Source organism: Octodon degus, unplaced genomic scaffold (genome assembly GCF_000260255.1).
Source record: "Octodon degus isolate 3935 unplaced genomic scaffold, OctDeg1.0 scaffold00089, whole genome shotgun sequence".
NCBI classification, from domain to species: Eukaryota; Metazoa; Chordata; class Mammalia; order Rodentia; family Octodontidae; genus Octodon; species Octodon degus.
The window spans coordinates 6,758,504-6,780,545 of NW_004524665.1; the positions used below are offsets into that span (position 1 = coordinate 6,758,504).

A 22,042-nucleotide genomic window follows, 5' to 3' on the forward strand; every position below is an offset into this window, starting at 1 on the left:
CACCCTAACCAGCGTAGCATCAAGGTTACCAGGGAGACAAGGAACATGCTGAAAAGCACGAAAGAAGATTTCCAGAACTGCTTCTGAAAATGGCAAGAACAGTGGGCTGGGCACGGCAGAGGCAAGGGCAAATGCCTGGGCGACACTGCTGCGTGTCTCCTACCCTGATGAAACTTCAAAATCGAAATGTTTATTGTAGCTTTTGGTCACACCTTGAATATGGGAATGGTGTATCTTTTCAACTCCATTTTGCTGTGAATATAAAATCACACTAAAAATAAATTCCATAGCCAGGTGTGGTGGGACATGCCTGTGACCCCAGCATTCTGGGAGGCTGAGGCAGGAGGACTACAAGTTTGAGCCTGATCTGGGTGAATCAATGAGACTCTGTCTTAAAATAAAAAACAGAAAAGGGCTTGGGATGTAGTGAAAAGGTCCTGGGTGCAGTCTCCACTAATGCCAAACAAAATTTTTTTTTGTGTTAAAAAAAGATCCTGATGTCCATCTGCACTCCGTCCTTCCAACACTGGCTTCCCTGAGGAGGGACCCTGACTGTCTTCAAGCAGTCCCATGCAGGACTGAGGTCACGAGCCCCTCTGGTTTCAGTTCTGCAGCTGTACCTATGCTCTGGGTCCTTCCCCCTGCGGCCCCTCACCTCACCCACTGTTTCCCTGTGGAGTGCTCTGTTTGGGGTCAGGGGCCAGCTCTTCTTTGGTCTTGGTGAATTTCTGAGTGGAGGAGGGACCCACAGCCCTAGCACATGCAGCCTGATCTTCATCATGGCCACGACGCCTCGGTGCTGCGCTCCTGGGTGCTCTCTCTAATGTGGCCCTGGGTGGTCAGGTCCTAGTGCAGGAGGAGGAAAAGGGTCCAGGACCCCAGCAAAAAAGCCTCTCCCCTGCCCAGAGCTTAGGCAGAGGGCTCTCTGCCTGGTCCCCCCACTCTCTAGTGAGGGGCCTCAAGGGTCTGGGCAGCTCTTGCTGGTGCAGGAATCAGGAGGAGGTGGAACCCTGCAGGACAGCAGGTACCCTGAAGACCTCAGAGCTGCTTGTTTCCAGCTGGCCTCTGGCTCCCCAGGGGCAGGCAGGGTGGGGCAGGGAGCCCACCCTCACCCAGAGGCCAGTGGGGGCTGGTATGGCTGATTTGGAGCCAGGCTGGGCTTCCATTCAGATTCCAGTCCTCTCCTGCTTTTGTGTTATGGTCAAATTAGGTGCTCTGAGCCTCAGTTCTCTTCTCTGTACAATGGGGATATTAATTCCTGTCCCAGCAGGGTGTCGACACAGTGGGGAGGGGAGGTAGGCATAACACACTCCTGGCATGGCCTCCCTCCTGCCTGGAGGCCAACAACCACCTGCATGCTTCTGTCCCCTGACTTACTACTATAAAAATCCAGGAGTGAGATGAAAAGGCCCCAAGTTCAAGGTTGGCCTGAATACCTTGGCTAGGCCTTGTCTCAAGGGACTGGGTGGGCACAGAGCGCAGTGGCCCCCAGCCTCAGACGCTGGAACTGCGGCAAGCAAACAAAATGACCACTGCCAAGGAAACAAGACACACCCCTCCCCAACCCAGAGGGGCCTGGGGCAGGCGCAGCGGTCACAGGTAGGGGTCTGTCCTGGGACTCCTTTCATCCATGACACACTGAGTAAACAGCCGTCATTTTTTTGCCGCATTTGTTCATGGGTTAGAGGAGCGCGTGCCTCTGTCCAAGCCCCCTTCCTCCTCTGCCACGCACAGCGCAGGCCTCACAGACAGCGTGGGTGCCAGTGGTTCCTTGCACAGTACACAAACGCTCTTCCCACACCCGCCATCCTGGTGGGCTACTGTCTGTAAAATAAAGGAGCCCTCCACAGATGAGGGTAGCAAACGGGAGCTGAAGCCGGCACTGTGAAGCAGGTCAGCAACTGCTTCCTGGAGTGTTTGCGGGGCTGCCAGCAGCGTGCTCTTGGAAGCCTGCGGCAGCTTCCCGGCAGCCCTGCTCTTCACCTTGGAGCCTCAGCGACTCCTTATAAGAGGTGGCCTGTGTCCCCTGGTTCCCATAGCGCAGTGACAGCTTGATGTCCCAGGGCCAGTGCAGCATCCCGCTTCCCTTCAGTTAATGCAAAGCAAACGCCTCTCTGCAGTGCGGACAGCTGCCCTGTCAGTCCCGGCGGCACTGCGGTCTCACCATGTGCAAGCTTCGATTGCGTCAATCCAGCACACACACCAGAGAGGGGAGGCACGACAGGGTGTCAGGCATCCGATGGAGGCTGCCTAACTCCGTAACTGTGTTGTTCCACATTTTCATAACTTGACATTCAGCATTTTGTGATCCGTGTAATATTGGTTCTTGATAGTTCTGCTAAGCGCCAAGATAGCTCATCTGACAGCAAGACAAAGGCGCTCGGCAACAGGGGCAAATCTTTCAGGCCAGCAGTTGCTGAGCTGCTGGGACAGCAGGAAGCCAGGCAGGGAGCCCAGCGCACCTCCGGCGGAGGCTGCTTCCTGAGGCTCTGTGACTCGAGCCCCGGGAGGAACCTGCGTGGGCCACATGGCAGCTCTGCGTCTGGGAAGCACTCCACATCTGTGACGTGACCATGACAGTGCCCAACTCACAAGGTCGCTGTAAGTGTCCAGTGTGGTAGGACGCCACGGAGTATGCAGTGGCCTAGGAGCCTTGGCTGCTTGCAAAACGCTGAAGTTCTTACATCTACGGGCTTCTGTCGTGACTTGGCAGTGTGAAAGGTCATCAAAACTGCATGTTCCAGAGGAACGAGTTTGGATGTTCTTTTTGGTGAGAGGATGGGTTCTTCGACTTTTCCTCTGAAGGTCTTAATGTAAGGGGCTTGGGCCTTCCAAGTCCAGCTCACCTCTAAGCCATCGGCAGACCTCTGAAGCATGTGCACACAGCGGAGGACTCCAACAACCTCAGAGAAGAGCAGTTGTGGGTAAGCAGAGATCATGGAGGCAGGCCCTCAGCCACCACCAAGTCAGAGGTGCTTGGTGAGCCCAGTTTCCAGGGCAACTTCCATGGAAAGGCTGAGTGTCAGGATGAAGGTGGCTGCCCGAGCCAAGGACAAAGTCAAAACAGATGACGTTACAACATGGGAGACAAGGCCTCTAAAGCCAGTAATTTCACTGCCTACTGGAGCAAAGCCCAGCTTGCTTCGAAGCTTCTGCACAATGTCTAATACGTATTGAAAGTTAGTAATGATTTAGGAAATGGCAAAGCGTGACACATACTCGAGGCAAAATCAGTCAAACAGTGAGCTCTGTGATGTGCCCTCGTGGAATAATATGAGGACTGCAAGGCAACTTCAATGTCAAAGACTTAAAGTCAAAGATGGTTGTAATGAATGAGCAGATGGAGCACTGAAGCAGAGAAATGAAAACCAGTCATGATAAGAAGGCAGTGTCTAGAGTTGGAAAGTAAAAGAGTAGAAATAAAAAATCCACAAGAAGAGTTTGCTAACAGATTGGAAATGGTAGAACAAAGAACAGGTCGATTTAAACATGATTAATAGAAATTATTCAGTGTGGCAACTAGAGATAATAGATGCCCTGTGACTTGTGGAGCAGTAATAAGTCGATATGTATGTAACTGGATCTTGGAAAAAGAGCAAACAGGTTAAAAGGTTTTTTTGGGGGGGCTGGAAATAATGGTCCCATTTCCCTAAATTTGGTTTAAAAATATATTTTTAGGCTCAATACATATAGCAAGCCACAAGCAGGGCAAATACAATGAACAGCAGACAGGAATGCCTAAGCACATTATAGTTGAGTTGGTGAAAAGCAAAATAAAGAGAAAATCTTAGAGAACAATGACGTATTACGTGTAGGCAACAACTAAAATACATGGGAACATTTCATCAGAAATAAATGAAGCTGGAAGACAATGGAAGGACACAGCATATAACAAGCCAACCCTGACTTCGATACTAGCAAAAATATCCTTAAAAAGTAAAGGGAATGTCAAGATAATTTAAGAGAAATAAGGAAATTTGCTGTCATTAAACTTGCACTGAAAGAAATTTTAGATGAAGTCCTTGAAGCGGGAGGATGGTAGACGGAGAAGCGTGTTGGCTGGGGGTGTTGACCGAGAGTTCCAATGCGCTGAGCCCAGGGGCCCATGAAAGGGGACGCTCTGCCGAGGTCCTGCTGGCACTTCTAGGTAGAAACATGTGATAGTAACAACTTAAGGGATGGGGATAATACGTGCGTTGTACTGCGGCCAGCTTCTCACACTTGATGTAAAACAGTACAGTACTGCTGCTGCAGAGCTGTCAAGAATAACTCAAAATGCATAGAACCGCTGAGAAATAAAGCAAGGAGTATTGCTAAAAGGACAAGAGATATGTTTACATGAAATACTAAGAAACCCGAATTAAAGGCAGGCAGGAAAAGTGAAATAGAAAAAGGAATCCAGGAGACTACAAAGAGCAAGATGACGGCATAACGAGAGTGACGGCCCTTGACAGCAGAGCAGGAAGCCCGAAGAAAGCCGGCGTGGCCACGTGCCTATCAAACCGGTGGACTTCAAGACAAGGGCTATTTCCAGAGACCAACAGATGACAGTTTGCAGAGATAAATGACCAGGAAGGCAGCACCCTCAATGTGGATGCGGCTCCTCAGGGTTCCTCAGCATATAAGAGGCAAAGCTGACACCTGGAGAGCAACACAGAAATGCGTGCGGCTGGAGGTCTTGGCGTTGTCGGTAACTGACAGGGCAACTGCTGAAGGGAAGGCCAGAAGACAATGAAACAAGTCACAGAATGAGAGGACACACTTGTAACATGTATGCACAGCTTGCATTCATAGGAAGCAAAGAGCTCGAACTCGCACCCTCACCAATCCCACCCGAAGTAGGCAGACGGCTTCAGTGGGCGTTTCGCACACAGAAGTCACGCAACGATTGAGCCCGTATGAAGGAGCAGCTGTGCGGCCGTGTGCTGGTGTGTCCCCCGTGGATTTGATTTCTTCTTGATAACCAAGGGGGCCATGGGGAGTGGGGCTGGCCCAGGTGCTGCAGTGAGAGGACCATGTGCCACCAGAGCCTTCCCACTGTGGTCACCTGTTTTGTATGCTTCAGCAGAGTGGGAGCTGCAACCATTCCTATTCGGGCTGCACATCAATGAACTGTGTCACAGAGCCCCAAGGCAGCAGCCTCCAAAGGACCTTGGGTACTCACTCCATCGTGCTTGCTTAGCTTCCCACCTCCCTGACACGAGGCCCAAGGCTTAGGTGCTGTACTTTGCACCAATGAGAAAAAAGTATTAAAACCCCAAGTATCTGATACGAGCTATTGTGGTGAGGTGAGTGGAAGGCAGAAACCTCGGATCTACTTTCCAACAAGACGCATGCTGGCTACAAGGATTCCTGTGGCCAGGGGGCAGGTGTGGGTGGCAGGGCAGGATGTTTATGTGAAAAAGGAGGCTGTTTCTAATTGCAGAATAATGCTCAGGCAGAAGGGATGAGGACACAGGGCAAGTCCAAGTGACGCACTTCTTGGCTTAAGAAAGTCTTTGCAAGAATTGGCAATATAATGTGAAGGAGGGGGGATGATGGAAAGCAAAAGACTGGTACCTTGAAGACGACATGCAGCATCATCTGGAGTCCGCTCTTGCCAGGGTACTTCCCAGCGGTATTGGCCGAGGACAGGTTGAAGAGGTTGGCTCCTGTCTCGGTGCAGATGGCGTGTACCAACATCTTCTTTCCTACACCGGATGGCCCGACCAACAGCAGTGATTTCACCAGTGGGGCTTTCTCGTGCACTGTCGCAGAGCCTGAAAAATGCAAAGGCAGGGTCTCTGACATCCCATCAAGAAAGCCTGCCTGCCCAAGAAAGCCTGCCTGGCTGAGAAAGCCTGCCTGCTCAAGAAAGCCTGCCTGCCCGAGAAAGCCTGCCCAGCTTACACTGGGCAGGAATGCACCATACTTCCCCAGCATGGCCACCACAAAGGCATGGAGTGCATGCCCATCCATGGCACATCTTGCATCCCAGTGGGCTCTGTGGTACCTCTGACTTGTAGGTCAGGGCTTAGGGTGGGCCTTGCAGGTCCCTGGGGTTCTCCAATATCTTCTCCTCCCCACCTCTTTCTTTGCACTTCCCTAAACTCATAATTTTAAGAGCATTCCTGTGATAACTACCTATTGCTGGCATTTCTCTTTTTGAGAACATGAAATCCTTTGAAATCTTCAGAAAGTCATGCAGACACACCAGTGGCGAGGGGCTTGGGACCCTCTTTCCTAGCATGTTGCGGTGCTTGTGAGATAAGGGAAGACCGTAATCCCAGTGGAGAACCAGTCTGGACTTCTGTCCCTTGCTCTGCCTCTTGGACTGCTGCCACAGCATGGTTGGACCCTTGGTAACAAGGTGACTTCCTGTGAGACACATGCCGAGGGGCCACCTCGCTCTACCCAGTGCACGGCCATGCACTGAGCCTCATCCTCAGAGGATATGGTGGAGCTCACATTGGGCACTAGTAATGGTTAGGTGGACCAAATCCAGTCCTGGCCAGTGTGGGGAAGGAGCCCTCTAACAGCACATCAGCTTGCTTTTGTTCATCTTCCAGGCTGTCTGTGACCAGCTGTGAAAATGCCAATGTACTTGTTGGCGTTTGCTCTTTTTCTTTCTTGTATAACTGAACAGATACAGGAAAGCCACAGTGGTATCTTGGTTCACAAATGTCACTTGTTTCACAATGCTGGGGAAGATGGCTGCATTCACATTTGTGAGCAAGGTGGCCAGCTGTGGTCCTCACAGATGCAGAGCCTGTGAGCAGATGCCAGGCTCTGCAGAAGGCTTCTGTTTGTGAACCAAATTGTTTGCAAACAGGAGTATCCATGAACAGAGGCATTACAGTACTTGATAGTTGGAAATTAAAGTTCTACAATTATATATGGTTCTCCATATAAACTTGGAGAATAGTTTGGAACAAGTTATGAATGGAACAAGCTTTAGAATGGAGCTAAAGCAGCATGCTTTCTCTGAGGTTGGTCAGGGCCAAAGCAACATCAGAGGAGGAGGAGTCATTAGAAGATGGGAGAGAAACCCTTTCACCTATTATTTACTCAGCAATGTCAGCCCATCTCTGCTCCTGTTAGCCTTTTCCTCTGTGCTGTGGTCCCCAGGGCCTGGTCACAATCCATGAGCATTTTGTTCTGTATTTGGTGTGTGGCTCGTCACAAGGTGGGCCATGTTGGCCCAGGGATTCTGTGAGGAGTCCAGGGTCACGAGGTCCGACCTGTGAAGTCCACTGCTGCCTGTCTTCACCTCTGCCCCATCACAGCCAGCTCTGTGGCTGCCAGCAATGACCCCACTTGGCAGGTACTCATCCCAAGGGGCTCAGGTGGGACGTGGCCCAGAGAATCTTCTTTGGGGTGGACATGGGGGGCTGGGCCAAGTCAGCACTCCTGAAGGCCAGAAGTGGCACAGCCCATTGGGTAACAGAGTGCCCATGTCCAACCTTTTGGACCCTGAGGCACCCACAGGGCTCCTGGTTCTGAAGCCTGGGCCCTGCCTTTCCCCTGATCCTGGTACAGAAGGGTGCTTTGTGTGTATCCCTGACTTGGGGCTATGTGTGTGCATGCACATACCTGTGTGCCTGAACAGATGTAAAAATATTGGATATTTGTCACCAAGAGTTTATAGCTAGAGGGGGAGCTGAGACCCCACTATAGGGGACTGACAGTACTCAGCCCATGAGCCACATGATCTCCTAGCAGGACCTAAGTTCAGTGGAGGGCACCTGTGCGGGCCTCAAAAGATCGGGAGTGAAGGAGGTGTGCAGGAGCTCAAGGGAGGGGTCACAGCCACACTGGCCTGCAGGGGCCTTCAGCTGGAGCATAAGCAGTGCTGGTGACTGGTTGGTGAATGGCGGAGGACAAGCAAAAGGGGTGGATGGAGCCAGTGCTGGCTCTCTGGGTGCCTGGACAGTGGCTGGGGTTGCAGCTTTGCCATGGTGCTGGTGGTGATCAGGGCTGGGAGAAACAGACAGAGGAGAGGGAGTCAGGGATGAAGTCTGGGCGGGTGCCGCAGCAGGAGAACAGAAGAAGGTGTGCCAGACCAGGGGGAGGGTGGTCCGGGCCTGCACCTGGCGCCCAGCTGACCTGGGGAGGCCACAGGTGGGCAGGAGGGCCTTGGAGTCAGGGTCCATGGGTAAGTGGTGTTCGTACTCTTCCTGCAGTTCTCTCAGACAGATGGGAACGCCGTTGGCTCCTGGTGTCTGCCCTCTCCACTTCCAGAGGGCCCCAAAGTCGGAGGGGCCACGGCTGGGTGCTGAGTCCAGTCTGGCCTCTTCCTGGCCCTCACCATCTTGGAGATACCTACCATTCTGTAAGGGCAGGGACAGTGTTCATCTGCCCAGCTCCGGTGGGGAAGGGGACCATGGATGTGAGTGTCCCAAGGACTGTGGCACTGAGTTACCTCCACTGCCCTTCCCTATATTTATTCTGAGCCAAGTTCTTGCTAAATTACTGATTTGCCCAGTCGGGCTCTATCTTTTGACCTTCCTGCCTCAGTCTCCCCAAATGCTGGCATTACAGGCTTATTTTGCCATGCCTGCCTCAAGTGGCTACTTCTGCGTCTCAGTGGCCACGGTGGTTCTGGTCACACAGGGCCTTACAATGGAGAGCCCCTGGCTCACAGGGCGGAGAGCCATGTTTTCCATGTAGCTGGTCACAGTGTGGGGCTCACACTGAACCATGAGCGCCTCAGCAGTGACAGTGGACTACAGGGAAGACTGGCAGAGTCTCCTTCAGTGCAGAGACCCGGGCCCAGGTGCAGAGGGCAGCGGGTAAGAGGCGGGTGGCACCCCGGCCTCCTTCAGTGGTCACTAACTTTAACTGGCCTGGGCCCTGCTCACCCAGCTGAGTGTAGGTCCTCAGGGTGACACCAGTGCCCCTTTTGCTCATTCCTTTCTGTACTGGGAACCACCACCCAAGTGAAGCCAGGTTGGCTCAGAATTCTCAGTTGGAAAAGCCAGGCTGCATAGGCGACAAATGGGAGCCCACTGTGGAAGGCACAAGGAGAGCCACTCCTGCTTGGGGACAAGGCAGGCTCACCTAGCGGCAAGATCCCGTACAAGGTGATGAGCTGCCGCACGTCCAGGAGCGAGGGCATGGGCTCTATGGCCAGGTGGCGCAGCGTGGTCCCCAGGTAGCTGTACTCACCTGGGAAGGAAGGAAGCCCAGAGTCAGGGGATGGGAGCCCATGCTGGGCCCAGCGGCGGATTACGGATTACCACAGGACACAGGTGCTTGCAACTGGAGCGGGGGGTGTGGAGCATCACTACGGAGAACACAGCTTTCCTCAGGTAAAGGCCTGAGGAAAACCCACGAGAGAATGGCTGACTTGCTGTAGTTCCTGGGAGTTAGGCTGACTAGCAGGCTAGCCTATCTTCAAAAACTGTAACATTTGCATATTGGGTTACATACAATGAGAGAGTTTGAAAATGTGGGACATATAAATAAGGTTAAACCATCATAGAGGGTTTGCTCGATTTATATGCTAAGAGATTATATACAAGTTGGCACACACGTCAAAAATAAATTATTTAAGACCTGTGTGGAATTTGCATTTGAGCAGTGAAACCCTGAATCTAAAATGCAGCCATTTGAGAGGAAAGGTGTGAGTCTAATTTGGGATAAATAGAAACTTCTCTTCTGAGGGGAGTGTTCATTTACATTTTTATAATTTTAAAGGGTTACTGGAGGAATAGTACAGAAATAAATCTTTACAGGTTTAATTAGAAGATATCAAAGGGCTTAATTGTAACTAGCCATAAATCTCAAGTGTTATTTTCTAACTAATTTAGATAAGGTCACCAGGAAAATTAGTTTGGCTGTCCCCATTTGTCACAAGGATGGACCTTTATGTGCTCATTTGATGCTCTGGGTTTGTATCTGAATCAGGAGTGAAACACTCCCCGAGGGGACCCCAGCGCCTGGACTTCGTTTTCCGGGTGGTTCCTTCCCACAGCAAGTGCTAACCTGGCTGAGCTTCGGATGTTCAGACGTTCCCCCCACCTAGCAGGTAAAGAACACACATGCTTGCGTTTGTGAGATGCGGAGGCCACCCAAAGCCTGCAAACATCTTCAAATGCTAAGAAAATGGGAGTTAGAATTCAGATTCTGGCCCCTGTTTTGTGGGGGAGGGCAGCCTCCCAAAGTCCCTGCAGGGAAAAGTACAAAGTCCCCAGCAAGGACAATGGTGCTGGTTGGGGGGTTGAGTTATAACAAAAGCTTCTGTTATAGCTCTGGGTACCCTGCTTTTTAATGAGCAGGTAATAAATAGGAGAGCAGTTAATTTAGCTTCCTCCGGGATAGAATGAGATCCTGTGGCAACTGTTAAATCGAGCGCTTACTGCCAGTAAACATGACATTAGAGGGGATATGAAAGTGACCTCAATTTTCCTGCTTGTATAAACCCATATTAATATCCAAACATACCATATTTTCCAAGACCTAACATATTTTATTTAGACAAATTATAGTAAGTGGAATTAGTGGCATTGGGTCTGATTGAGTGAGATGTCCAACGAGCCTGGGCTGCTTGCCCAGCAACGAGGCCCCACTTTGGAAGGCAGTGATTATGTTTGCGATGGCCCAGAGCGTGAGCCAAAGTCCCCTCCCCTTTCCCTGTTCAGTGACCAGGAAGCTCCTACAGGAAGGGAGAAGAGAACAGCAGGAAAGGTATTGAGATAGAGAGTGGGGACGAGGCCCACGACACATGGAAGGATGGACGGAAAGGAAACAGGACATGGGCGGGTTGAGCTGTGTCCCCCAGGGGTTACCCTAGCCCCAGAAAGAAGCCACCTGGCCCATAACTTGGTCTTGGACATCTGCTCCAGAACTGTGGACCTGTAAATTTCCATAGCCAAAGCCACCTCAACCGTTACATTTATTGCAGTTACCACATTGATACAGAAAGCAAAATAGAGGGGAAGCAGAACATTAGAGCTCAGATAAAAAGTAATGAGAAATGAAAACTATCTGATAAACAAATGTAGTCAACCTCATATGCTGCCCACAACAGCATTAAGAAAAGAAGGCAGAGTGGAGCCCTCTGTCACGCAACGCTTGCTGCTTTAGTAAATTCTTCAGATGTGGGTGGAAGAGGGAGGAGGTGGGGCTTCGAGAAGCGCGCGGCTCTGTGGCCAAGGGGCCTCCAAGGCCATCACGGATGCTGGTGCCCTGCGTGGGCCTGCGGTGCAGTGGGGACCTCAGGCGGTTACTGCTCACTAAGAGGGCACACGCTGCAGAGCAAGATGAAGTCCAGGGGCACTGGTGTGTGTCTGGCGCAGGGGCCCCAGCTGCTGTTGAAGCAGCAGCAGCAACAACCCAAATGTACCACGGAAACTGCTAGCAGATTGAAGAAGCTGCTTCGGTTACATACGGGGAGCGAAGGGGTCGGTTACTGTGCAGAGAACCTGTTAGTGTACTCAGCATCCGCTCAAAGATTCAAGTTATTCCAACCTCACCCACATTCACCAGGAAGCAGCACCGGGCAGGCCTCTGTGTTGACCAAGACACAACCGAAATGTATGTCCACGGCTGGACCTTGGGACCCGGCAGCAGTGACGCGTACACGCACTGTCCTCGGTGTGCCTTACCAATGTAATCAGAGAGGTTGACCTTCAGGGCCTGGATCAGCAGCCCCTTCTCCACCAGCTCCTTGTACAGAGATTCGATGGTCCTGTGGGTGAAGCACAGCATCGGACTCCGTCACACATGAGATCTGCAGCGCATCGGTCAATTGTCACATAAGCAAAAGACTCAAACCACGCCCACCTCAATGGGCGTATGCAAATTGGGGTGGTTTAGACCTGGATGTTCCTCCCAAGTCTGCTGTGATCATCATAGGCGGGGCTTTGGGGAGGTCCCAGGGTTGTGGGGGTGTGATAAAATTGTTTTTTTTTTTTTTTTTGGCGGAACCGGGGATTGAACTCAGATCCCTGCGTTTGCCAGTCAAGTGCTTAGCCTACTGAGCCATCTCCCCGGCCCCAAAATTGAGTGGACTAACCCCCTGATGAAAGTGTGACCTTGAGGGGTCAGCCTGGTTGCAGAAGCTGGTCACTGGGGCTGTGGCCCCGAAGGGGTCACCTCTCTCCGGCCCTTCCTTCAACTCCCTCCTCCCTTTCTGCAGGGCATGAGCAGCTCCTCTCTGCCAAGTTGTGCTGCTTTTGAACCAGCAACTCCGAACTGAAACCTCTACAGATTGAACCAAAGTAAACCTCTCCACCTTTAATTTGTGGGTGCTGAGTATTTTGTCCCAGAGATGAGAACAGTGACTAAGACACAAACATTTGGAGTTTTGAAATATTTTTGCACCTTGAGGATCAATTAGGCCTTAAAAAAATACTTTCACTGACCCACGTGCATACCGGACATTTCCTATTAATAAGAGTTATGTCTTTGGGTGCCCGAGAGTAGCTATAACTCTGCATGCCGGTGCAACTATGAATCAGAACTCACCCAATAATACTAACACAATGGGCACATAATTGTATATTCAGTTAGCATGTGCTAGTCACAGGAGATCATTAATTCTTTGTGAAATTTATGTTTCCTTTTAATGTAATGGTAGAATAGTTTAAAATAAATATCTAAAAGGAACAAAAGCTTATACTGGAGATAATGCTTATGCGGAAGATAAAACACCCAAAGCATGTGAGATGGTTTGTTACGAGGGTGATTATTTTTTTGCAGTGTGTACAGCCATGAAAACCACTTCTCTGGGAGGGGCTTGGGCATCTGAGCAGCATGCTGGTAATTTAGATCAACTGAAAAAAAAAAGGAGTATCTGCTACTTGCAGACGAGCTCCCCAGTGACATTGCCTGGAGCTTGGCTTGTGGGAACGCAGACTAATACAGCTCAAATATTGTACGGCAGGATCCTTGGAGGTGTTTTGTCTCTGCTTTAAGCAGTTTTGCACCCCACTCCTTTCTTTAGGAGGGAGCTGTAAGTGCAGCGCTACGTAAGCAGTTCTTACCTCTGCGCTGGGATCCAGCTGCATGTTAAGAGACCCAAGCACATCAGTAAAACTCAAGCCCAGTTCCACGGGGATTCCTGCCAGTGCAGTGACCCCAGATGTATTTAAGAGTATGCTCGCTGCTGAAAACTAAGATAGGCTTGACTGTAGTGGAATGCGGGTGTCATGGCTGGGTCTAGACGTCCCCCCAGAGCCTCATGTGGTCATCATGGGGCTTTTGGGGGGGTGGCTGGATCTGGAGTGTGTGGTTGGTTCATGGTGCATGCTGGGATTGGGGTAAGCGATTACTAAATGGTCCTCTGATTGGTTTGGTGCCACCCTAACAGCAGCAGCCTCCACGGAGGAGGAAGAAAGATGCTGTCAAGGCCCCTCGTTGCTTTGCTGCCACCTGTCTGCCATGACTGCATCTCCTCTGAGAGCCCAGCCTGCCACGCCACCCTGCTGTGGAGTCAGCCCGTTAGGGACTGAAACGCTCCAAATGGTGGGCAGAATAAACGTTTCCTCCTTTAACTTTAGGTGTTGGATATTTTGTCTGAGCATCAACAAAGGAAACTAAAGTAGTGGGAAAACAGCTCCTGGTCTATATCAAAGCAATACCACCTAAAGGGGTTTAGCTTGAGTTGTTATCCAATGCAAACATAGAACACAGGCATAGGAGAGCCCAAAATTGAAGACAATTTTCTAAAACTCTCAAAGCAAAATATATTAGGAAGCCCCTACCCCAAACTTCTATTTGGATTTTGTTTTCAATGAAATAAACTTTTCTGGTGGCATAAAGCATCTTTAACTCTAAAGTTTTCTTAAGCTATGGTAGAGACACTGGGGTGAGGGGTAGTTTGATGAGAGACACAGAGTCATCTTACGTGGCTGTGGCAGAGCTTGCTCTGGTGGAGAGACAGGGTCTTTACAGTTAAAATGTGAAGTCGTTCAGATGTGAGATGCCTAATGTTGTTTCTGGACATAACATGGGGCACAACACACGGCCCCCTGGCAAGGCAGGGAGGAGCGCCCGCAGCGTCTCTGTGATGCGCACATGCGGGATTAGCCTCAGCCCCCCCCCCCCCGTGGCCCCCGCCCAGACGTGTGGCTGTGCTGGTGAGCAGCACTGTATTCAGCAGAGCTGTATGTGCAGTGCAGGAGAGCGAGCACCGGGCCTGCAGCTCAGGGCCGAGGGGTGTCCCATGCAGAGTTGGCATCGCTTCATCATCACTGGACTCTTAGGGTGGGTGAGAGGCAGAGGAATAAAGAGGCCCCAGAAACTGGCAACGGGACACCCGTGGCGCTGTGTCCTCCTTCAGGGAGGAGTGTAACCCACCCCCGTCCCCAGGAGCTGCCCCAGAAGCCAACTAGGTTGGTGTGCAGATAGACGGATAGATGCTTGCCTGCCAGAATTGGGACTCTGGGTCTCCACCTGAGGCTGTCCCTGAATGTGGCAGCTTGAGCAAGGAACCCCCAAGGTCCCAAGGCTGTGCACCGGCTGCCCAAGGTGTCCACAGATGGGATCTTGAACTCTTCCCCTTTTCCATCCCTCAGCGAGCTCAAAGGGCCTCATCGCCAAAGGACCTCGCCTGAGCAGGGTTTGCCAACAGCAGCACCGGGTGGACTAACGCAGGAGCAACTCAGGACCCGGAGCAGAGCCCAAGGCGAGGAATTGCTGCTGCCTCCGGATCAGGGCTTTGAACGCAGTTCCTGGATGATGTTCGAAGATGCACTGCTAGTTAGTTTTGGCAGTAGTGGAGAATGAACCCAGAGCCTTCACACTGAGTTATATGCCCAGCCTCTTTCTGCTCTTTTGAATTAAAATTTCTTTTTTTTTTTTCTTCCCAGCCTCTTTCTGCTCTTTTGAATTAAAATTTCTTTTTTTTTTTTAACCGACTGATCAGTAGGACAGCTTCAATAATAAATACATTACACATTGTTGTCTCAGTGGTTATTCACTGTACAAGTTGCAGACATGACATCCCATCCACAAACACTATTAGAACAAATCTTATTCATTGAATTAAAAGAATGTAGCTGTATATCTATCCTATTTTGAATATACAGATAAAAAATGGTCATTCATTTGTATCCCCTTTTTTTGTTTAGGTGCATGAATTCAGCAAAATCTTCCAATATAGTCCAGTAGTCCATAATAGTAGTGGGTCATCCACAGGACTGGCAATGTCAGAAGTTGTTGACCTGAGCCCTTTACAGCCCAGCATACCAACATGGCTCACCCTTTATACTTCGTTTTTATACCTTTCTTCTGGATGGTTAAGACCAAGATAAAGGAAGACCTGTGTAACAAGAAATGTAACTTTTGTATCTGATAAGGTCAGTCAAGTCCCCTCAGGATTTATCCTGAAACCCTGTACTGCACTTTGTAGATCCTTCGTCAGTGTCAGCCATGTGGATGAGTCACAGCCATTGCTTGACCAATTTGCTCTCTGTGAAATCCTGAGAGAATGTTTTCTCTCCATGTGACTCTCCTTAGGAACACTCCACATCATCGATCACTTTCCTCTATGGCCCTATAATCTCCTTGATCAGAAAATTTGGGGCACAACTGAATTACATGATGTTACAGTACAGGTCCTCCTATATCCTGAGTCTTCACTGACCTTGAAAGGCTAGGGTCAAAATGTCAGCTGACCTTTCAGCCCTTCTTTTTCTCTAATTTTTGGTCTGCAAACTTCAGTTGTTAATCCTCCAAAAGAGAAGCTTATTATTACCCTACAACATATGCAGTTGGGTTTAACCTCACTGTCTGTCTGAATATCAAACATCTTAGGCATAACATGGAACAGGTATTTTCCATTAAGTATTGATATGTTAAACTTTAAGTCCCTACAGAATATGAAGAAAAAATTTTTAAAACATGAATAAACAATTATATATTTTTACACAGAAGTTGAAATCTCTAACCATATACAGCATTGTAGCAGGACAGTCATGTGACTTTTTTTCTTGTTTCAATTTTTCATTTATTACCCTTTAAAAAAAAAACCAGGGCTGGGGAGATAGCTCAGTAGAATAAACGCTTGCCTGGCAAGTGCAAGGGCCTGAGTTCAATCCCTGGTTCTGCAAAAACAAAAACAACAACAACAAAAACCCACAAACATTTACTTGAGAGACAGTATGGCAGTAATTGGCATGTCATGACAAGAAGTACGTATTTGGAAGACCAGAATGGCAGGCACTCCAAGCGTGACCTTAGTATATTGCACATTGCTGTCTTCAGTGCAGCTGCTTAGTTCACAGGTATCAGCATATATAGCTAGTCAGGGTGAATTAAAATTTTGAGACCGGGTCTCACTAAAACAGCACATTACCAGCTCTGAGCTGGGACTTGCCATCCTCCTCTCTCAGCATCCCATGGTGCTGGGATTACCAACAAGCGCTTGCCACTGGGCCTGGCTGCTATTTATTTTCAGCATTACAGCACTGAAAGTCACATATTTACCCTAAAGTGGAGGAAACTCAAGGGATGGACAGTCCTCCTGGGGACTCTCTGGGTGCCGCTCCAGTCACAGGGGCTGCAGCTCCTCAGTGGGCAGGGCTGGTCTTTGCCCTGCAGGACCAAGTCTCAGGATGGCCTCAAAGTCCCATCAGGGTGGCATTTCCTAAGTAAATTTCAAAGTACATTTCCCCATTCACTTCCTTGGGAATTCTGAGTCTTAAGTCCCAGGAACTCAGAGGCTACAGGCACCAAGGCTGGCCCTGGGCTTGTCCCCTCCACATCACACTGGGGGGAAACTGAGGCACAGTGTCAGAAGAGAAGGGGAGGCTCCTGGCTGGTTCCTGGCTTCCTGCCAGCTTCCCTGCCCTGCCTGCTGCTCCCCAGGTGTCCAGTCCTTACCTGTCAGCAGTCAGGTCCTTGTCTTTCTTCCCTTTCTTCCCTTTTTTGCCTTTTCCTCCTTTCTTTGGCAAAAAGAAAATGGAAATAGTAACAATTTAGTAAAAATAAGCATGTGAGACATCACTAAGGTTAGCCAGGCAAACCATCCTAGGGATGAGGGTGGGAGAGGGAGCCCATGACCCTGAACTTGGGCTGAGGTGCTCTTGTGGCCCAGACTCATGGAAACGGGGGACACCTCCATGGGGAACCTGCCCGGGGCCAAGCTCCCAAGGGGCGCTGGGCATTCTGCCCCTTCTCCTGGGCCATTGTACAGGTGGAGAGCGATGCTGTACTGATCTCTGACACCTGCTGTGGCCTAAAAGTGGAGTGCCACGATTCAGATGTCCACTCCTGACCCCCAGGTGACATCAAGAGGGGGTGGGCATTTGGTGTGAGGGTGTCCCAGGGGCTCCCACTGCATGCCTAGGCTCATGTGCTTCCTACAGTGGACAGGAAGAGCTTACTCCTCCTTCCTCCATGGAAAGAGTGGGAAGGGGCCATCCTTGAGTGGAGGGAGCTATGCGCAGACAGCGGGTGCGAGGCCTCGGCGTGGGCCTCCCAGCTGTGGACTATGCGCAGTAACTTTCTAGTGTTTGTTTATAAGTTACCAATCCAGTCTAAGATTCTTCACAGTAGCAGCACAGAGACCAGGGCAGTGCCCAGGTGCTTCCCTCTGTTAGCACATGGCCCTGAATCTGCTGTCCTCAGGGCCAGGCAACTGTCCCCCTCTGGGTCCTAAGGGGCTTTATGTTTAGGCCTTTGTGACAGCAAGGAGGGATGTGTTTAAACAGTGCCAACAGTTGTGCAATTCTATTAAAATAGCCATCACTCGCTCCCCATGACCATGGGAACAGTTTAAAATTCCACTGCACTAAGTTTCACAGCCTGGTCTCTAATCTACTTTATCCACATCACCCTCTGCCTCAGGGTCAAGGGTGGCCGCTAAGCCTGACTGTGGTCTGAGAAAGTTGGTCTCATCCTCAACATCGACGCCAAGGTGACGGACATGAAGAAGAAATCCCCACAGGGAGCAAAGAGTTATCCATGGGTCCATGGCAGGGCCCTGTGGTCTTTGCATGTTTATTCTTGTCCATAAAACTTGCTCAGCAGTGTGGCCAGACCACACTGCATTCCACCACCACCGTGTTAGGATCCAGCTACTCACGTCCTTTATTTCACTTTTATTTATCATTGGGTTTCTCCTGAGAGTAACTTGGTGCGTCTGACTTTCATTCAACATTATGGTCTCAAGATTCATCCGTTTTCCTACAAATGAGTCAGATTTATCCTTTTTTATGGCTAAATAAAATTCCATTGTGTACATATTCTGCATTTTCTGTGCTGACAGGCATCCAGGCTGCTTGCAGAGATCAACACAGCTGCAAACCCGGGTATCACGCAGGACTAGAGTGTGACATTAACTCTTCAGGGGAACCTACCCGGGGAGGTACACATGGGTAAGAGGAAACTCTGATTTTAGTCTTTTGAGGAATATTCCTACTAATCCATAGCTGCCCTACTAACTCACATTCCCCCTGACAGTGTAGGCATTTCTTTCTGCCTAAAATCTCGCCAGCATTTCAAATTTTTGACGACAAATACATCCCGAATACTAGCTCTTTGTCAGCTACGGTGTTTCCCAGGACTCTCTGCCAGTCGGTAGCCGGTCTTTTGTCTCTTAGCTGGTCTTTTAGTTTTAATGAAGCCCACACTTTCGTTTTATAAACTGTGCTTCTAGTTTCAATTCTAGGAGTTCTTCATTCAGCCTTACACTGGGAACATTTTTAGTATTTTTCCTAAGAAATTTCTACTTTTATACTGTATATTTCAATGCAGCCAATTTTAAATTAATTTTTGTAGAAGGTGTGAGACTTAGATCAACTTCATTTTTCTTCTAGTGGTTGTCCAATTATGCCAGCCCCATGCACTCAGAAAGGTCTGTTTCATCCTTGAAATACTTCTGTGCCTTTACTAAAGCGCAGTTGAGCATCTGTGTGGGTCTGTGTCCGTGTCCTTTGTCACATTCTATTTCTTTCCTCCCTCCCTAAAGCAATATCATACAGTCCTGATGATCTTGGCTAGGTTGAGATAAATTCCTTCAATGCTTAATTTGTTGAGTGCTTATTATGAAAGAATAGTTATTTTTTTTATGTCGCTGGTACAGGGTCTCTCTCCGCAGTTCAGATTCATAGTGATCCTCCTGTTTTCAGCCTTCCCAGCTCTGGGATTATAGACGTGAGCTACCATCCATGGGTCTAAGAATAGTGAATTTTGTCAAATGCTTTCAGCATCTACTGAAGTGGCACAGAATATCACTGAAATTGATCAGCAATAAGTGACATGGGTTTCTGTTTTGCCTTTGGTTCACACAGCATATCCCATTGACTGACTGGCATATCGAACCATCCTTGCACCCCAGCACTTAATGTGTAACCTTCCCTGTCCTGTCAGGCTCAGTTTGGCAACCTTTTGCTGAGGCTATGCACTTGCAGATTCATTAGGGGATATTAATAAGTAGTTTTCTTTTGCTGTAGAATTTTTATCTGGCTTTGTTTTCAGGGTGCTGCTGGGCTGTGTTCTATTTTGTTTTGGGGTGAGGTTGAGAAAGATTGGTATTAGTTTTTCTTTTTATATGTTGTGTAGAATTCTTGTGATGAAATACAAGGAAGACACAGTGCATGGGACTGAGTGCATGCAGAGAAGGAACAAGACCCACTCTGGGCTTTTGGAAGGCCCACGAGAACGAGTCTGCAGCCTTGATTCCCAGGGATGGGCACACCAAGGCAGAGCTGAAGTGGGGAGAGGAAACATCATCTTATCCTTTATAAAGACTTCTGTGGGTCATGGCTGAGCTCTGGTTGGTCTGGGTATCCAGATGGTGCTGGATTACATCTTCTGCCAAGCTCTCCCCCTCCAGTGACTTTGCTTTCTTTCCTGCACCTGTTCTCCATGACTAAGGGTCTTTCTCTCTGGAATTTGGTATAATCAGTTAGGTTTTAGCCTATGGAATTCCATCCTCCTCCTGTCCTGTCTTGCAAGTTCACCCTCAGGGGACCTGAGGTGGAGAGTTGGGTGCACAAAACTCTACCTTGACATACATAGCTGCAATCTCACACGGCGCCCTGGCACCTGCTGCGGCAGAGCAGGACCTTGACAGGACCATAGCAGATGCAGAGTGCACGAGGGCAGGGTGAGCAAGCCTGCTCCAACCTGGGTGGGGCTGAAGCCAAGTTTTGGAGATGAGACACCTGCTTTCAGCTCAAAGGGCACAGCTACTTCCTGTTTTCATTGCCCGCTCTGCACAGCTTGTCTTCTCCTTAAGTCACTAAAACACAGCTTTGCTTGCAGATAAAGATCGCAGGCGTGGAGGCCAGGGCAGCGCTAATGGGTGCCTCAGAGAGTACAGAACATCAGAAAAGGCACATCAGTGGCACATGTCGGAACCAGGCTGCTGGAAGCTCAATTGACCTCAGAGTTCTACCCTATAATCCACACACCATGGAGGGGGACAGTCATCTAAGGCCATGTTAGTAAAACCAGTCCCACATTCAGCTGAACATGTGACTATAAGATGCCAGCTGTGAGGCCCAGGATGAGTGGCACGGAACCTGGCCCGGGCTCTGAGGAAGCACAGGGTGGCCTCCCTCGCACCAGTGCCACCAGGGAGAGGTCTTGGCTTTCTTGGAGCATTTAGGTTCTCATGGCAGGGCTGCCACTGGTATCAAAGTGGAGCAGGGAGACTGGGGAAGTGCACCTGGGTGCCTGGCTGCTCTGCACAGTCATGGGCCGTGGGCCTACTCAGAACTTCACTGTCTGGCTCCTTCTGCTGTGATTCCCCCACTCACAAAGCAGCTCACTGTTGCTGGCCTCCCCCACAGGATGACCCACAGGAGAGAGGAAGGATGCCTGGGGCACCTGCTCCAGTTGCTCTGGGGACGTCGGGGGCTGTTACTCTGAAGCTGATGGGCAGGGGAGGTCAGCTGAGGGAAGCTGAGCTCAGACTACTGTAAGCCCACAGGCCCGCAGTCCAGATGGAGGTCCACCGAAATGCATCATGGGAAGGCATGCTTGCCTGTGAGGTATCCTGGGGATGGCCAGGCAGTCTTGCAGGTGGCTCTCATAGACCTCCTGTGCCCAGGCAAGGGCTTCCTTCCACTACTGAGTCTCCCACTCCGCTACTTCAGGCCTCACCTGCTTCCCTTTCTTTCTTCCTTCTCTGACTGGAAGTTCCTTCTCTTTGTTCACGGCTAGTTTTAAGTTTTTTAGTTCCTGTCTCATCAACTCGTCAACCTAGGTGGAAATGAAACAGAGCTTTTAAACATTTGACTTTTAAGACTCCTGTCTTGGGTTTTTGGGGTGAAATTTAAAAATTCTTTAAGTTCTGGGGCAGGTCATCTGTGGGAGAGTGGGAAGCACAGTCACTGAAGCGAATGACTTTTCTCCTCACAGGGTCAAGGTAGATACCTGCACTCTGATCTCTGCCTCTAATTCCTTCCGCTTCTCCTGTTTGATCAGTTCTGGGTCATAATCCTGAAGGAAATTCCAAGATTCGTCTTTATTCATCCACATGTCTGTATTCCAGAAGGATAAAGAAAGTGGAAAATAATAAACATGTAGGTTCATGGAAGCAGTTCCTGCAACACAGTGAAGTCTAATCTTCTTACCCTAATGTACAGGATAGAAGTTTGAATGGAAGAAGCTAGAGAGAGAGAGGAGATTCATAGACATGACTGAATGATGTCTTGTGAAAAAGAAGAAATGGCCTACGTGTAAACATCAGGTGAAAAGATCTGATGCAACCAGGATCCTATGATACGATTATAACCACAGGAAAGGTGTGTGTTACATGGGGTTATACAACTGTAGGGGTCTGCTTTGCAATATAGCTCTTGTTTTTCTTATTCATAAGATTCACTGAGATGCGAGAGATTTTGTTAGCTGTTGAACATCCGCAGCTCACCCTGACCCCGTTGTACAGCAGGTAACACCAAACACACAGAAATCCACTGCTGGCCACCTGATTCAACAGCTCTAGCTTTGAATTTCTGTTGGGATGCTTTTGAAATCCCACGTATTCTAAGTTTCCCTTCTTGTTGGCTTTACCCTGGTGGTTATGAGGATGGACTTAGAGCAGTGTGACCTGAGAGAGGTTAAGAAAAAGTTTGCATCATTCAGTGAAGCTGAAGCAGAGCTC

General features: G+C 49.6%; 1 protein-coding gene across 3 annotated transcripts in view; it reads right to left on the reverse strand.

Moving 5' to 3' along the window:
* Iqca1 (IQ motif containing with AAA domain 1) overlaps window positions 1-22,042 on the reverse strand; it is a 135,330-nt gene that overhangs the window by 25,942 nt on the left and 87,346 nt on the right. For all 3 annotated transcript variants that reach the window (XM_023722227.1, XM_023722226.1, XM_004637340.2), the window contains 6 exons: window positions 21,313-21,419; window positions 21,040-21,138; window positions 16,810-16,871; window positions 11,589-11,671; window positions 9,040-9,147; window positions 5,560-5,759 (listed from right to left, as the gene is read on the reverse strand). In XM_023722227.1, coding sequence (XP_023577995.1) covers window positions 5,560-5,759; window positions 9,040-9,147; window positions 11,589-11,671; window positions 16,810-16,871; window positions 21,040-21,138; window positions 21,313-21,419 — 659 coding nt within the window. The remainder of the gene's footprint in view (window positions 1-5,559; window positions 5,760-9,039; window positions 9,148-11,588; window positions 11,672-16,809; window positions 16,872-21,039; window positions 21,139-21,312; window positions 21,420-22,042) is intronic.